The sequence below is a fragment of the Rana temporaria genome, chromosome 1, assembly GCF_905171775.1.
Source record: "Rana temporaria chromosome 1, aRanTem1.1, whole genome shotgun sequence".
NCBI lineage: Eukaryota > Metazoa > Chordata > Amphibia > Anura > Ranidae > Rana > Rana temporaria.
The window spans coordinates 628,155,874-628,171,487 of NC_053489.1; the positions used below are offsets into that span (position 1 = coordinate 628,155,874).

At 44.6% G+C, this 15,614-nt stretch overlaps 1 protein-coding gene across 7 annotated transcripts in view; it reads left to right on the forward strand.

Moving 5' to 3' along the window:
* The window catches only part of ABLIM2 (actin binding LIM protein family member 2), a 278,087-nt gene that overhangs the window by 189,052 nt on the left and 73,421 nt on the right, over positions 1–15,614 (forward strand). For 6 of the 7 annotated variants that reach the window (XM_040335371.1, XM_040335372.1, XM_040335370.1 and 3 more), the window contains 2 exons: positions 2,596–2,697; positions 11,321–11,374. In XM_040335371.1, coding sequence (XP_040191305.1) covers positions 2,596–2,697; positions 11,321–11,374 — 156 coding nt within the window. The remainder of the gene's footprint in view (positions 1–2,595; positions 2,698–11,320; positions 11,375–15,614) is intronic. The other variant, XM_040335374.1, reaches the window with a different exon arrangement.

The following is a 15,614-nucleotide window of genomic DNA, read 5'->3' on the forward strand; positions in this document are numbered from 1 at the left end:
GTCCGTAATAAGGGAAATGTGCCCGTAAAAAGATCTGAATGTGAGCCGCAGCGCAGGCAGCGTCTAGTCCTCCTACATTATGCATAGCCTCGCCCTCTCTGACCGCCCAGCCCACCACCACCCGCCGCGCAGCCAATTATCAAAGCGCATTTTCGCGCTAACAACACTGCTGCCAGCCTATTCAAAAGAGCAGCGCGGGGAAACTGAGGAACATCGTAGAATGTGTGGACTCTGTGGAGAGCGGCACCGGCGGGATAGCACACAGCAGCAGATGTAGTGGACACACTGCAGACGCACCCCCACTGTGACGGAGTGGACTGAGTGAAGGCAGACGGAGACCGACCAGTGCACCTGCCTGCCTGCTCTGCCCGCCCGACTGACTGACTGTAGCAGTCGGCCAGCCGCCATGCTGGTGCCCGGACCTGGAGTGGACCCTGGTCTCCACTCTCTTCGTTGGAGTAGGACTCCTCGCGACGCCTGCTGCCTGCCCTCAGTGCCACTGCCCTGGCCTTGTCTGGTGAGTCCTCCTCAGTCCAGCAGCAGAGTGTGAAGTGCTATCCTACCTAGACATCATCAGTATGCTGTGTCCTCCTCCTGTGCCCCTTTCACCTCTCCACAGGTCAGAAATGACTATCAGTCATTTATTTTTTGAAGCCCATGCTTCTCTTTTTTTTTTTTTTTTATTTAAAGATAAGACACAGATACAAACATAAAGACAACTTTGCATTACATATAGATTTTAGCAAGCATATCAAGTATAACCATACAAAACGGTTGCATGTGAGTAAAGGTCACTGTTCAGTCAGAGTTATACTACCAGCTGAAGTCTAAGGGCCCTTTCACACATGCGGACCGTATGTCCGTTTTTCATCCATCCGTTTTCGGATGAAAAACGGACATACATGTATCCCTATGGGATAGCGGGTGTCAGCGGATGAACATCCGCTGACACCCAATCTTATCAGTGTCCGCTATGCTCCGTTTCTGCAGACGGAGGAAAATACTATTTTTCCATCCGTCTGTGGATCAGATCGAATTAACACAGACAGACGGTCCGTGTTCATCCCATCCCCCCCATAGAGGAGAGCAGAGATCTGACAGGGCGGTCCCTGCACAATGTGCAGGGACCGCCCTGTCATCTGCCGGCTCAGCGGGGATCAACGGAGCCATCCCCGCTGAGCAAGCGGATGTTAAAGGTACAGATCCTCATGGGATCCGTACATGTGAAAGGGCCCTAATATAGGGTAAACATAAACATCTGTGCTCATCACATTTTGTTTCTTTTTTATTGAGAGAGAGAGAGAAAAAAAAAAACAAAGAACCCTAAAAGGGAGGGGAGGGGAAATTACCCCCAGGGAGCCCAGATCGGTAACGCTGAACTGGCAATGGGGATCCTAAACGGTGGATCCTAAACGGTGGATCCAGCCATGTATTGGGGGAATTTGTCAGAAAAGCGAAAGAGGTTCCAGTAAATCCATCTGGGCTTATGTTCCTCCGACTTATCTCGCAGCGCAGAGGTCAGATCTTCCATTTGCTCAATGTCCTTCACTCTTGCAAACCATTGGGCTACCATTGGCGCAGACTGTTGCTTCCAAAGTGGTGGGATGCTGGCCCGAGCAGCATTAAGGAGATGCTTGAGGAGGGATTTATGGTAACGTTTCCTTGATAGGGGAGTAAGGTTAAGGAGAACCACAGCTGGGTTATCCTGAAGGGAGATGTCCGTGAGTTTCTGTATGAGCTTAAGTACCCACTGCCAAAAAGTTTGGAGCACAGGGCAGTCCCAGAAAATATGTAAAAGGGTGCCTGGGTGTAAGCCGCAATGCCAACAACGGTCAGTTTGTAGAGGAAATATCTTGGCCAGCACGGAAGGAGTTCTGTAATAGCACGTCACTATTTTATAGGCGGTCTCTTGATATTTGCTGCATACAGAGGATTTCTGTGCGAAAAAGTGTATGCGGTCTTTTGGGATTCTGTGAAGGTGACTTGCAAGTCTCTCTCCCATTTTGCTAAGAATGGGGGGTCTGCAGTGGCGTGAAGGTCTAACAAGGATTTGTAGGAGGTAGATAGTCCCTCTCCCAAGCAGAGTTCCTCAAAAGATTTGAGCTTTCTGACTATTTTCATATTAATGCAGCATTCCACGATCTTTTTACACCAAAGAAGCCCTTAAATCATTTTTAGATCTGAGGGAATCCTTACTATAATGAATTCATTGGGATCAATGGCAAAAACTCACCTTAGATTGATTGTCAATAGGTTAAATGCCCCCCTTACAGTGATGGTCAGAATGCCACCCTTACATATAGCTAAAAAGGTGATTGGTGTCACACTGCTGGCTATGCCAAGTGGCATTGGTCATGGAACCAGGCACCATCAAACAGGGAACCTCTGGAGAAACCTTAGGGTACCATGGAATCCTGGTTCAGAATGGCTGTGTTAATACATACAAGCTTCCAGCACTTTATAATGTACAGTTGCTGTTTTCACCTTTTCATTGTTAGGCCTGTTATGAGAGTAGACCATGGTGCTTGAGGTGAAGCATATGACTTTGTTCTCAGACTTTGCTTTTATTTGTTCTCTTTGCTTTTTTCATTGGAGGCAGTGAAAGTGGCCGGAGTACCCCCAGCTTGTCTATGTGCTCAGACACCAAATCCACATCTTCGTCCTATCAGCAGGCGCCCAGACATTTCCATGTTCCAGGTAGGCATGTGTGTTTGCTAATTTGCCATCATTAATTGGAGAAGCCTGTAGATTCTCATAATTTGTTTGATGCTTTCAGTGCATGCCTGATTCATTTTTCCAATTACTGCTGTAAATCTGACAAGTAACTCATTGTGCTGATCCTTGGAAATCACCAGCAAGCTTCGGGCTGCTCTTTGTGTGAGCAAAACTTGGCTAATTATTGCCTCTACAGTGCTAAAAATCGTGCCCTTTTGGTGAAGGGTTACAGACCATGGTTTATTTATTGGCTGATACTAGAAAAGTGAAATCACTTCAGTAGAAAACAAGAGTAGAAGTAGGATGGCAATGCTCCTTGGGAAATGTATGCAGATAACCTTCTCTGGAAATGGAAGGACATCTAGGGCATAGCATTGTCACTTGGCAGCTCCAATGCCAACTCACTGGCTCTGTTTAAGGCTCCGTTCACACTTGTGCGACTCCAAAGCAGTGCGATTTCAAGTGCATCGCTGATGCAACTTTTACACTCGCTGGCACTCAAGTCGCAACAAAGTAGTGCAGTAACCTTTTAAAAGTTGCTGCAACTTTAAATCACATAGGCCCAGATTCACGTAGGAGAGCGCATCTTTGTGCGGGCTTAACGCATCCTATTTACGTTACGCCTCCGCAACTATTGCAGTATTCTCAAAGCAAAGTTGCGGCGGCGTAGCGTAAATAGCCCGCCTAATTCAAATGTGGAAGATGTGGGCGTGTATTATGTAAATGTATTGTGACTCCACGTAAATGGCGCTTTCTCCGAACGGCGCATACGCCGTCCGTGAAAGTATCCCAGTGCGCATGCTAAAAATTAACCCGCAAAAAGCCAATGCTTTCAACGTTAACGTAAATTACGCCCTATTTGCGAACGACTTACGCAAGCAACGTAATAGACGGAAAATTTGACGCTGGCCCGACGTCCATACTTAACATTGGTACGCCTCATCTACGCCTCATAGAGCAGGTTTAACTTTACGCCGGAAAAAGCCTTACGTAAACAGCGTATCTGTACTGCGACGGCCGGGCGTACGTTCGTGAATAGGCGTATCTATCTGATTTACATATTTCTAGGCGTAAATCAGCGTACACGCCCCTAGCGGCCAGCGTAAATATGCAGTTAAGAACCGACGGTGTAGGAAAACGTACGCTGGTCGTATCTTATACAAATTCTGGCGTATCTGATTCTTTGAATCAGGCGCCAAGATACGACGCCTCAGACTCAGAGATACGACAGCGTATCTGGAGTTACGCCGTCGTATCTCCTACGTGAATCTGGGCCATAGTGTTGAACAGGTTCTATTGAAATCAATGGGCTGCAACTTGTCATGCGACTATGTGTCCAAAGTCGTATGACAAGTGGCACAAGTGTGAATGGAACCTTAAGAAACCACATAGGCTTTTTTGCTGAAGCAGAACACCTACTTATGGGAAGTACTGTATGGGCACAGGGCCATCTTAATAGCATCATGAGCCCCTGGGCAAAGTAATACAATGGTGCCCCTACCAGCCTGCCCCAATTTATGCACCTACTCTCGAGAATTAAAGTATAAATAGAATTAAACATATTTATTAGTATGTTCAATAATATCAGTTTTAAACAACAAGAAAAAGTGCCATAATCCAAAGGCTAATCAACACAAAGGGCACAGTACGGAGGGCAGGCAGAAAGACACAGTACAGGTCAGGAGGGCACAGTGCAGGTTCCGGGACACTGCCCGGGACAATGCCATCCTGAGACAGCATAGTAAAAAGTGTAACTATCTTAGCAAATCTGGGACAGTTGGCAAGTATGATGTAATGCAAGATTATCATGAGGCCCATATGCTCTTGGGGCCCCTGGGCAGTGCCCATGCATTAAGACAGCCCTGTATGGACATCTACTGACTCAATACTATAGAACAGCCAACTTGGCACTGCCCGTACCTCTGTCCTCTCAAGTGTAATGCTACAATACTGGTACTGCAAGTTATGCGGGAGGATAACATGCTACACTCATCCAGGCGGTTTAGCCACACAATTCCTCATTTACAAAATTGTATTTTGGTAGTTAACCAAGTTAGTAAAAGGGGGGGGCTCTGGGGGGGGGGGGCAGCTGCATTACAGAAGGTGAACAAACCTTGAGGGTTTACAACCCCTTTAAGAAAAAAAAGCCGAAAAAGAGAAAGTTAATGCAACCCACTCCAAAGAATTGGTAAAGTGCAATATTCAGTCATAATTGGGGTGGTTTATCACCACTTTAACATTCTTGCAACTTTGTAATAGCAAAAAGAACAGTGTCATTGGTTGGGCCACTTCTACTTTATTCATGGCTTATAGAAAGCTTTGACCTCCCTTATGCTTTTCAGACTCAAAACAATTACCTTTTAAAGTATATCTAAATCCTCATTGAATGATATTTCGGTTACTAAAGCACTGTGTATCTTACAATATTGACATTGAAAAAAATATATATTTTCCTCTTTAATTCCTTTTTTGATTATCATCTCAGGAGCTGCTGATCTCATCCAGCTTTGGCAGGCACTTTCTTTCCTCAAAGCACTAGTGTTGGCTGCACATTAATATTCTGGCCTGGCTTCCAGATAACGACAACAGTGGGCCATACTTATTCAGTGTGTGTCAGCACAGGGCCACTTGTAGTCTTTATCAGGGCAATTGTCATCCCATGGAAGGGCCTGGCAAAGGATCTTTTTGGCTAAATCATTAGGTATCTTTAATATAGTTGGAAACAACTTTTTAAAGTCTACATGGGATTTTAGTATTTGAGTTTAGAACTTCTTTAAATAGAAGATATGGTCAGATGTACCTGACTAGGAGAATAACCTTTATAGGCTGGACCATTATTTAAGACCTTTCTGGCATATGTGGTTCTTTTCATATCCATTATTTAGGAGTATGAAAGATTGGGGTTTAAGTGATAGCCTTTGTTGGCTAATTTTAATTACCGTATTTATCGGGGTATAGCGCGCTCCCGCGTATAGCGCGCACCCCTAATGTTGCCCCGAATTCCTGTGTAAAAAAGTTTTTTTGTACTTACAGTTTTGGTGTCTTGCGCGGCGTCCATCGGCAGCCTCGTCGGGTCCATCTGCGGCTTCGGGTGTCCTCTTCGTCGGGTCCGGCGTCCTTCTGCGGCGTCCTCGCGTCCTCCCCGCTTGTTTCTCGCGCCAAGTTTTAATACTGCGCCGTCATATACAGAGCGCAGTACACTCGTGTATCGTCGGGCAGGCTCGGCAACTCTCGCGCTGACGTCTTGTACGTCCAGGACGTCAGCGCGAGAGGACCCAAGACTGCCCGACAATACACGAGTGTACTGCGCTCGGTATATGTCGGCGCATTAAACAAACTCGGCGCGGGAAAGCGGGTATCAGCGTATACCACGCGCCCACGATTTTGCTCTGATTTTCAGGGCAAAAAAGTGCGCGTATACGCCGATAAATACGATATTAGAAATGCAAAGGATCTAAAAGGTATTCCGAAAGACTTTATATTTATTTACTAATTTAAAGTTTAGTCAAAGACAAAACTTTTTGTAGTTATGGATAGAGGGATTAGAACACTAGTCAGGTTTGTATTGCTATCTATGCCCCTGTCAGGGAGATTCATCCTCTCTATTTGTCCTGCTTACCATTTTCATAGAGTGAAAGTGAAAGAAAACCCCACATTTTGAGTAGTAATCAGAACAGGCATAGAAGGGAAATCTTCCAATGTGGACTTTAGTTCTGGTAACAACCAGAAATTTCCTCACTTCCTCACTTGGGGCGTATAACTCTCCCTAATTTAAACTAAAATATAATTGACTTAACTTTGAGTTAAGTCCAGTGAGGTGCATGACATCTCATGGGCGTAGCTCTATTATTTATATCTGACAGACTTATAGTAATCCCAGAAGACAGCTATCGCTATAGTTCTGGGAGCCCGGTGTTGATCCTTCGGAGCTCTGCATCTTAAACAGGAGAGCCATTGCAGCTGCTGTGCCCACCCCTCCCCTTCTCCTGAGCATTCACAGAAGCCTTGATTTTATGTGAACATTTTCACAAAATACAAAGGCTTCTGTGAATGGGCAGTGGAAGTGAGGGGAGAGGCGGGCATAGCTGCTCTGTGTGCTTCCCTCTCTCAGATATTGGACTGTCTCTCCATCAGAGCAGTAAGCCTGTCAATTTTAAATAATTGAGATAAGTCCAAAAGATGTCATGTACCTCCTTGGACTTAACTCATACTGTGCCTGCACATTTTATAAAGGGAATACATTTCTGAAATTCAGATTTAAGTAAACCCATAAAGGGTATCACTTAAACTCCTTACTTTCTATATTAATTAATGGCTAAAGCCCAGTAAACATGTACCAAAAGTCAGCAGATTCAGCAGGAACTGGCCGAATTTTGATACATGTATACAGCCAAATGTGCATAATATTAAAATCTGCATAACATGAAATATTAAATAGACACATGAAGTGCATTAAACTTATAAGCTAAAAAGTCCCAAAGAAAAATTCAGAGGTGAGCTATCCTCTCAATTTAGGGCAAAGTGAAAAATAAAGTGTGTGTCCCGATAGCCTGAAAGCCTTTCAGCGATAGAACCACACAGACCACCATGGTGTATAAAGGTGGGGGCTTACCTGGCACAGATGACCCTCACTGAGGAGAGGTCAGGTAACACTTGTTATGATATTATATGGAACCTCCAACCTTCTTCAGGGGTTCCTAAAAAACAATTATACCTTTAGGTATACCAGCATATCACTGTATAGTAGAGAAAAACAGGACACATTTATCATCTGGTGGTCAACCTAAAAAGGGAGATATCTGGTCGCTGGAGGAACCTCTTTTCCTTGTTGGGGGTCCCCAAAGGATCTCTCTTTTTATGTAAAGGAGAAGTACAGGTACTCCTTACTTAACGATCAGGTTCCGTTCCAACGAACAGGTCGTTAAACGAATTGGTTGTTAAATGAGGAGCCACAAGTAATCAATATTTTAATCATTCTTAAAGCAGAGGTCCACCTAAAAAAATTTTTTTACATTAACAGATTCTTTAAAACATGTAAAAAAACATTTGGAGAAAAAAATTGTTTTACTTGGCAGAAACGCCTGTTGCTAAGCAGTCTTCCTAATCTGCCTCTTCCTATTCTGTTGAGCTGTTCGGTCACTTCCTCCTCTTCGGCCAGCTCCCCTGCTGTCTTCTGGGACCTGTATGTGTCCTAGAAGACAGCCGGACATTCACAGAGAGCTGCGTGACACAGTAGGAAACGGGTAGTGAAGCCGCAAGGCTCCACTGCCGGTTTCCCTTAGTTGGAATGGCCTCGGGGGGGGCGACATTGTGGGCTCCCTGGACAGGGAAGTGTGCTTATTAAAAGTCACCAGCTACAGTATTTGTAGTTGTCGACTTAAAAAAAAAAAAATCGTCTGGAACACCACTTTAACTGCTTTAACTACTGTACTGTATTGTAAAAAAAGTCTAAACATAAAACTCCAGCTCCGGCTTGTTTTAATTTGCATAAGTACAGAACACAAACAAAAATTCGGTACTGTACAATACAATGTTGTACAGCGCTTTATTTGGGTGGGGTGAGCTGGTCGTAAATCCGAGTGGTCGTTAAACAGATAAGTCGTTAAACGAGGAGTAACTGTACAGCCAAAGCTTTTTTGGCTGTACTTCTCCTATGGATCACAGGAGTGCAGTTCGTTCACTTAGCTGGTACAGGCTTGGGAAAGATCTCGACTTTACAGTCGTGATCCACCCAGATGCTTGGACAGGCTGCTGGCTCAGCCTCTCAGTTAGCCAAGAAAAGTTACCTAAATATTGTGGGCCAGATTCATGAAAAATTGCGGCGGCGTAACGTATCCCCTTTACTTTACTCCGCCGCAAGTTTTCGTCGTAAGTGCTTGATTCACAGCTTGCGGCAGCGTAACGTAAATCTGTCCGGCACAAGCCTGCCTAATTCAAATGGGGCGTGTGTCATTTAAATTAGGCGCGCTCCCGCGCCGAATATTCTGCCGTGCTTTGCGCGAAATTACGGCGCCCCGATGGTTTTTTTGAACGGCGACGTGCGTTACGTTGTTTCGTATTCCCGGACGTCTTACGCAAAAAAAAAAAAATTGAAATTCGACGCGGGAACGACGGCCATACTTTAACATGGCTGGTCTAAATGTAAGCCATGAAAAAGCAGGCTTATGTTTGCGACGGGAAAAACCGACTAGCGACGACGTAAGAGAATGCGACGAACGCGCGTACCTTCGTGGATCGCCAGAAACAGCTAATTTGCATACCCGACGCTGGAAAACGACGCGAACTCCACCCAGCGGGCGCCGGAGTATTCCACCTACGATCCGAAGGCGTACGAAGTCGTACGCCTGTCGGATCTTTGCCAAAAGCCGTCGTATCTTGGTTTGAGGATTCCAAATCAAGATACGACGCGGCAAATTTGAAAATACGCCGGTGTATCAGTAGATGCGCTGGCGTATTACTGCTGTGAATCTGGCCCTGTATATTTTTCAGCAGAAAATAAGTGGAGTGAGATCCACAGCACTGTTGCTAAGATAGGATATGAGCGTTCCAAATAACACTGAAGCTGTGCCAGACAAAAGCTTGGAAGTCCAGAGTTAGGCAACAAAGGCAGCCACAACGGGCAAGAAGAATCCGCAGTTTTAGGTGGCACAGATCAGGGAAGGATCTGATACAATGTAAGCAGAGGAAAAAATGCAACTGGAAAAAAACAGGACTAGAAAACAACCTTTCATTAAAATATATATCCAAACTTACATCATAGTGAGGGACAAGAGCTGCTTTATTTTACTTTCTTCCTTGTTCAATAACACTGGGTGACATTCAACTTGAAAGACTGAGGACATCTTGTGGTGAAAATGAATTACTGTAAAGGAGCTCCAGATTGATGGTGAGTATTGCAGCTTTTTATTGCAAGCACCTGCTAGGGGACTGTTTTATTTTACAAATATCTGCAATGAGTTGGGTGTTAAATATTGCTCAACCCTTAGGTGGAGTGATTGGGCCAGATTCAGATAGAATCGCCTATCTTTAGGCGGGCGTAGCGTATCTCAGATACACTACGCCGCTGTAACTTAGTAAAACAGGTCCCGTATTCAGAAAGAACTTGCGTCCTAAGTTACGGCTGCGTAGTGTAAATGGGCCGGGGGAAGCCCGCGTAATTCAAAATAGGCTGGTAGTGGGCGTGTTGTATGTAAATGACTCATGACCCCACGTAATTGACGCTCCTAACGAACGGCGCATGCGCCGTCCGTGAATGTATCCCAGTGCGCATGCTCAAAATCACGTCGCAAATAGTCAATGCTTTCGACGTGAACGTAACTTACGCACAGCCCTATTTGCGTACGACTTACGCAAACGACGTAAACGACGTGAAATTCGACGGCTGTTCCGACATCCATACTTAACATTGGCTGCGCCATCTTTTTGGTGGTTTATCTTTACGCCGGAAAAACGCCTTACGTAAACAGCGTATCGGGCGCAACTACGTTTGTGGATAGGCGTATCTTGCTCATTTACATATTCTAGGCGTAAATCAGCGTACACGCCCCTAGCGGGCAGCGTAAATATGCAGCTAAGATACGACGGCATAGGAGACTTACGCCGGTCGTATCTTAGCAACAGAGAAGCGTATCTCAGTTTGAGACTGCGCTTATAGATACGACGGCGCCGCATTAGGACTTACGACGGCGTATCTACTGATACGCCGTCGTAAGTGTTTCTGAATCTGGCTAATAGATACGACGGCGCCGCATTAGGACTTACGACGACGTACCTACTGATACGCCGTCGTAAGTGTTTCTGAATCTGGCTATATGTCTTTCTGCCTGCTGCTTGTTCTTTTCTTCTTACTAGGGTCTAAACAGCACACAAGGATATCTGTCTGTCTGTCTCTCTGTCTATTATGTAAATTATTATGGCAATTTCTTCCTTTGCAGCTACCAAGAAGGAACCAGTCAGCACAGTGTTTTCCAAGCCTGACCCGGGGGGCCTTTGTTAATGACCTGGACCCAGTGCCCCAAGTGGCAAAGCCCCTAAAATATATTTTCGTTTTATTATTTATTTATTTTTTATAACATGTAACAAGCCTGTTCTGAAATAGTTTCTACTTTTATTTGTGAATATTTTGTTCTGCCGTTTTATTTTCTTAACCTTTTACGCTTGCTTAGTTGCTTTGTGTACTAACTTATTTCTCTGGAAGGTAAAAGTGCATTTCTTGGCTTCACATCATTTTATTTTTACAAAAAGAGTGGAAAGAAAATGTGAGATGTTGCCAGTGGCAATTAGTCGGGTTACACCTGTCAGTTTTCTAGCATGGTTCAAGACATAAAAGCTGAGCAGTGACTGATTGCTATGGGCAACTCTGCTATTTTTTTCCCCTACGCCACAGTAATCATGAGAGTACATTAGCCTCTTCCAGAGTTGGGCTGCGATCTTGTAGTTGTATTCTGCAACACGGCGCCCTCTGCTGTGCATAGAAAACAACCGCACTTTTATTAGAAATTCACAGATTATGGTCAATCTCTGCTTTTTTCCCTTCTGTTCAACAAATCTTTATTTGCATTCTATATTTTCTCTATTATTTGTTCTCCCTTTTTCTTTTCTGTAGACACTGGAAGTAAAGATAACATCTATAGGAAAGCCCCTATCTACAGACAGCATGGTACAGTCCCTTTCTGCTTGCTGCTTTGCCTTTCTTTTGCATGAAGATCAAATAATAAATCCTTTTACTGACATATCATGAATCCACAATACGGATTACCAAAATACAATGTGATATGCCTAAAAAATGATCATTGCACTTTTTTTTTTTAAATAGTCTTGACGGCTTTATATACATTTGTATGTATTCTGACAGCATAGTTCGGTTAGATATTAAACACAATAAGGATAGGTAGAATGAGAGATACAAAGAAAGATGATGAAATGAGAAAAAAAGACAATGAAATCATAGATCTAGATCTGAAGATGACATCTCTTTGTTGCTCTTGTACAAACTAGGCAGCTGCATATTTTTTTCTAATTGCTGGTCCACATTTATATTTATAATTTATCAGTGGCCTATTACATTATTTACTGAATTGTGATTACACTCCTTTGATGCCTTTATTGTATATACTTGGACAAAGATGTATAATTACATTGACCTGGGATATGAGATAAAGCAGCTCTCCAGTAAAATGATGTCTGAAGGTAAGTGTTAGGAATCAGCAGCAGGGATGGCCAGGTCTGTGTGGCTACACTTAGGAAAATGGGACCAGACTGTGTACGCTCAGATTTATTTAAACCAAAATCCATCCAAACACCAGCAAACAGGAAACACAGCAAATGTGAAGATATAAGTCAACCATAACTATATAAACAAATCGGCAGATTCAGTAGAAACGCCGTCGTAACTCTGAATCTGCGCCGTCGTAAATTTAAGCGAATGCTCAAACTGAGATACGCTTAAATGTTGCTAAGATATGACTGGCGTAAGTCTCCTACGCCGTCGTATCTTAACTGCATATTTACGCTGGCCGCTAGGGGCATGTACGCTGATTTATGCCTAGAATATGTAAATCAGCGAGATACGCCTATTCACGAACGTACGCCCGGCCGTCGCAGTAAAAATACGCTGTTTACGTAAGCCGTTTTCAGGCCTAAAGATATTCCACCAAAAAGATGGCGCAGCCAATGTTAAGTATGGACGTCGGACCTGCGTCGAATTTAAAAATGTTTACGTCGTTTGCGTAAGTCGTCCCTGAATGGGGCTGGGCGTAATTTACGTTCACGTCGAAACCAATAAGTCTTTGCGGCGTAATTTGGAGCATGCGCAGTGGGATATGTCCACGGATGGCGCATGCCATCACGTCGGGTCACGATTCATTAGCATAAAACACGCCCACCTTTTCCCAATTTGAATTAGGCGCGCTTAGGCGGACACATTTACGCTACGCCGCCGTAACTTAGAACGCAAGTGCTTTGTGAATACAGCACTTGCCTCTCTAACTTACGGCGGCGTAGCGTATATGCGATACACTACGCCTGCCTAACGTTAGGCTCATCTACCTGAATCCAGCTAAAAGTGCCTAACAAGCAACCTATGTAAAAGGAACCCTAACTAGCCAACTATATGCAATGTGTACTTAAATGGGGAACAGGGATAATCAGGGTAATACCGGAAATACAAGAAGTATGGGGAAACCAGGACAGGGATCAGGAACAAGGGGAACAGATATAAGGCAGCAGGGTACAGGATGCAGGGCAAGAGAAAGATCAGGAACAGGATAAATGGCAAGCAGTATCTGTCTGGCAAAGGAAAACGATGAAGCAAAGTATAATGGTAAAGGAAGGGCTAAATACCCTCCCAGCAGCCAGCATCAGGTGGAGACTCATTACTGGAATCTGCTGATCTTCTGGGAGACACCCACTGGTGATCACTGGAACTACAACCTACTGCTCTAGGAAGCACAATGCCACAAGTAGGTTATCCAGGTCCTGACAGTAATTCCCTTCAAACGTTTTCAGCTTTCAGTTATAAAGTAGGAAACCGATTAGAAAAGTACCTATGCTGAGAGCTACGGGTTCATGTTGAACGCTTGGTAGTCAGATGATTCAAAGCTGATTGTGTATTTGCTCCTTGCTATGGCACTAGTTCATCAAACTGAAAATCATTCAGCTTCATATTAAAATTAATAGAGACTGTATAAACTAAAAAGCCTAATGTGTAAAAAATGTTAACCCAACATTCAAAAAACAAACAAGATTGTGCATACCCACGCACTGAGTAAGCCACATGGTCACTTACCTGTCCAGCGCGCCCGCGATGTCATCTGCTGGGGACAAGCAATTGCTCGTCCCTTGGCTGCACCCGCCACCATCCTCGGTTAGAGAATCGGAAAGTGAAGCATTGCGATTTCATTGCCCGGTTCCCTACTGCGCATGCGCGAGTAGCACGCCGCGCCGTCACTGGTCCCCACTCTCTCCTGGGAACAGTGTGTTTCCCAGAAGACAGCGGGGGCTGCGGGTAGGGGCGTGGCTGCTGCAGTTCCGTATCCCCGGAAATGGGTGCAAATACCTGTCTTAGACAGGTATTTGCACCCCCCTCCCCCTGAAAAGTGCCAAATGTGACACACTCATTAAATGAAACCTTTCATCACTGTGGCTCATTATTCTGGTATGTTTATTTATGTCTTTGCAAATTAACTCACAAAGCTGTACATCAGTGCTGCAAGGCATAAACACAAGGGGCTAAGGCTCTTACACACTTTTTTAGATAAAGCCTCTGACCACTGACAATGGTTCATAAGTTGCAGTCAGTTTTTTTGCTCTAATGCTTACTTCCCTCAAGTACAAAATCAGAGCTCACATACAGAAAGGCATAAAGAGTCCCCAGTCCTCCACTAAAAAAAACATGTATTTACCAACACCAAAATCATACCAGTGATAAATCAAAAAACTATGCCCAAATAACCCAGCATGTTTTCTCTCAACAGGGGGAGCTTTGTCAGGGGTGCAGCAAAGTGGGATTTTTTTTTTTGTAGTGGCATGTGTGCCATAATCACATGGTCCAACATCAAAATGGCAGTCAAGCCCACTTTCTCCTCTATTTGTAGCCAAATATGGCTGCTATGCTCGCCCCTTCCTGCGTGATAACTGCCAGGACTTCGCCATCTTGTGGACGAAAAGGAGAAGGCTATCTTTCAACACTGTGAAATATCCTTTTTTTCCACAATATTAGGAGAATACTGAGAATCATCTAAACTTGTCAGATGTTTATACCCAGATCCTCCAGTCACAATTTTACCTGTTCCACCCCAAAATAGATCACACAGTATATAGTTTTCCATTATAGGATATAGATGGCCCAGTCTCTTGTGTTTATGCCTCTGCAGCACTGATGTACATCTTTGTTAATTTGCAGAGACATGAATAAACTTACCATAATAATGAGCCACAGTTAGTTGATGTCATTTAGGGCCCATTTACACTGTTGTGTTTTTCTCACTGCAACAGATAAAAATATAGGCCCAGATTCAATAAGATTTGCGCGATATTTGCGTGGGAGCAGGGCAACGATTTTGCCCTGTGCCCACGCAAATATTTTGCGCTACCCTCGATTCACGGAGCAGTAGCTTCGTGACTTGCGAGGGCGCGCCGGCAAATTTGCCCGGCGTAAACGCGCGCAAGTTAAATGATCCCGCCGGGGGCGGGAATCATTTAAATTAGGCGCGCTCCCGCGTGGAGCGTACAGCGCATGCTCCGTCTGGAAACTTTCCCGACGTGCATTGCGGCAAATGACGTTGCAAGGACGTCATTTGCTTCAAAGTGAACGTGAATATCGTCCAGCGCCATTCACGAAGCACTTACGCAAACGAAGTAACATTTGAACGTCGCGACGCGGGAGCGGCGGTATACTTTAGCACAGGCTGCTATTAGAAAGGGCAGCCTTGCGCTAAAGTAGCCGTACGGAAACTCCGTACCTGGCTTGCGCAGGGCCCGCGCAAGATTGTGAATCAGTGGTAGTATGCAATTTGCATACTACACGCTGATACACAATGGGAGCGGCCCCCGCAAGAATGCAGCAAGAATGCAGCCTAAAATCTGCGAGGCATAAGAGCCTTATGCCGCGCAGATTTTAGGCTGCAGCCGGTCTAACGAGGTTCCTGAATCAGGAGCACTCGTTACACCGGAGCAAGTAAGCACTTGCGCCGTGTAACTCATGGTTACACGGGCGCAATTGCTTCTTGAATCTGGGCCATAGTGTTGGTTCCCATCTCAGTGCTGCAGTGCAGTGCTTTTTACACATGCAGGTCCATTTTTTTTGTATTTCAGTACATTGGGAGGTCCATAGATGCCAATGGTTTGTTAATACCTATTGTTAATGCCAGTCAAAATGCACATAACATGCAAGAGAGAAG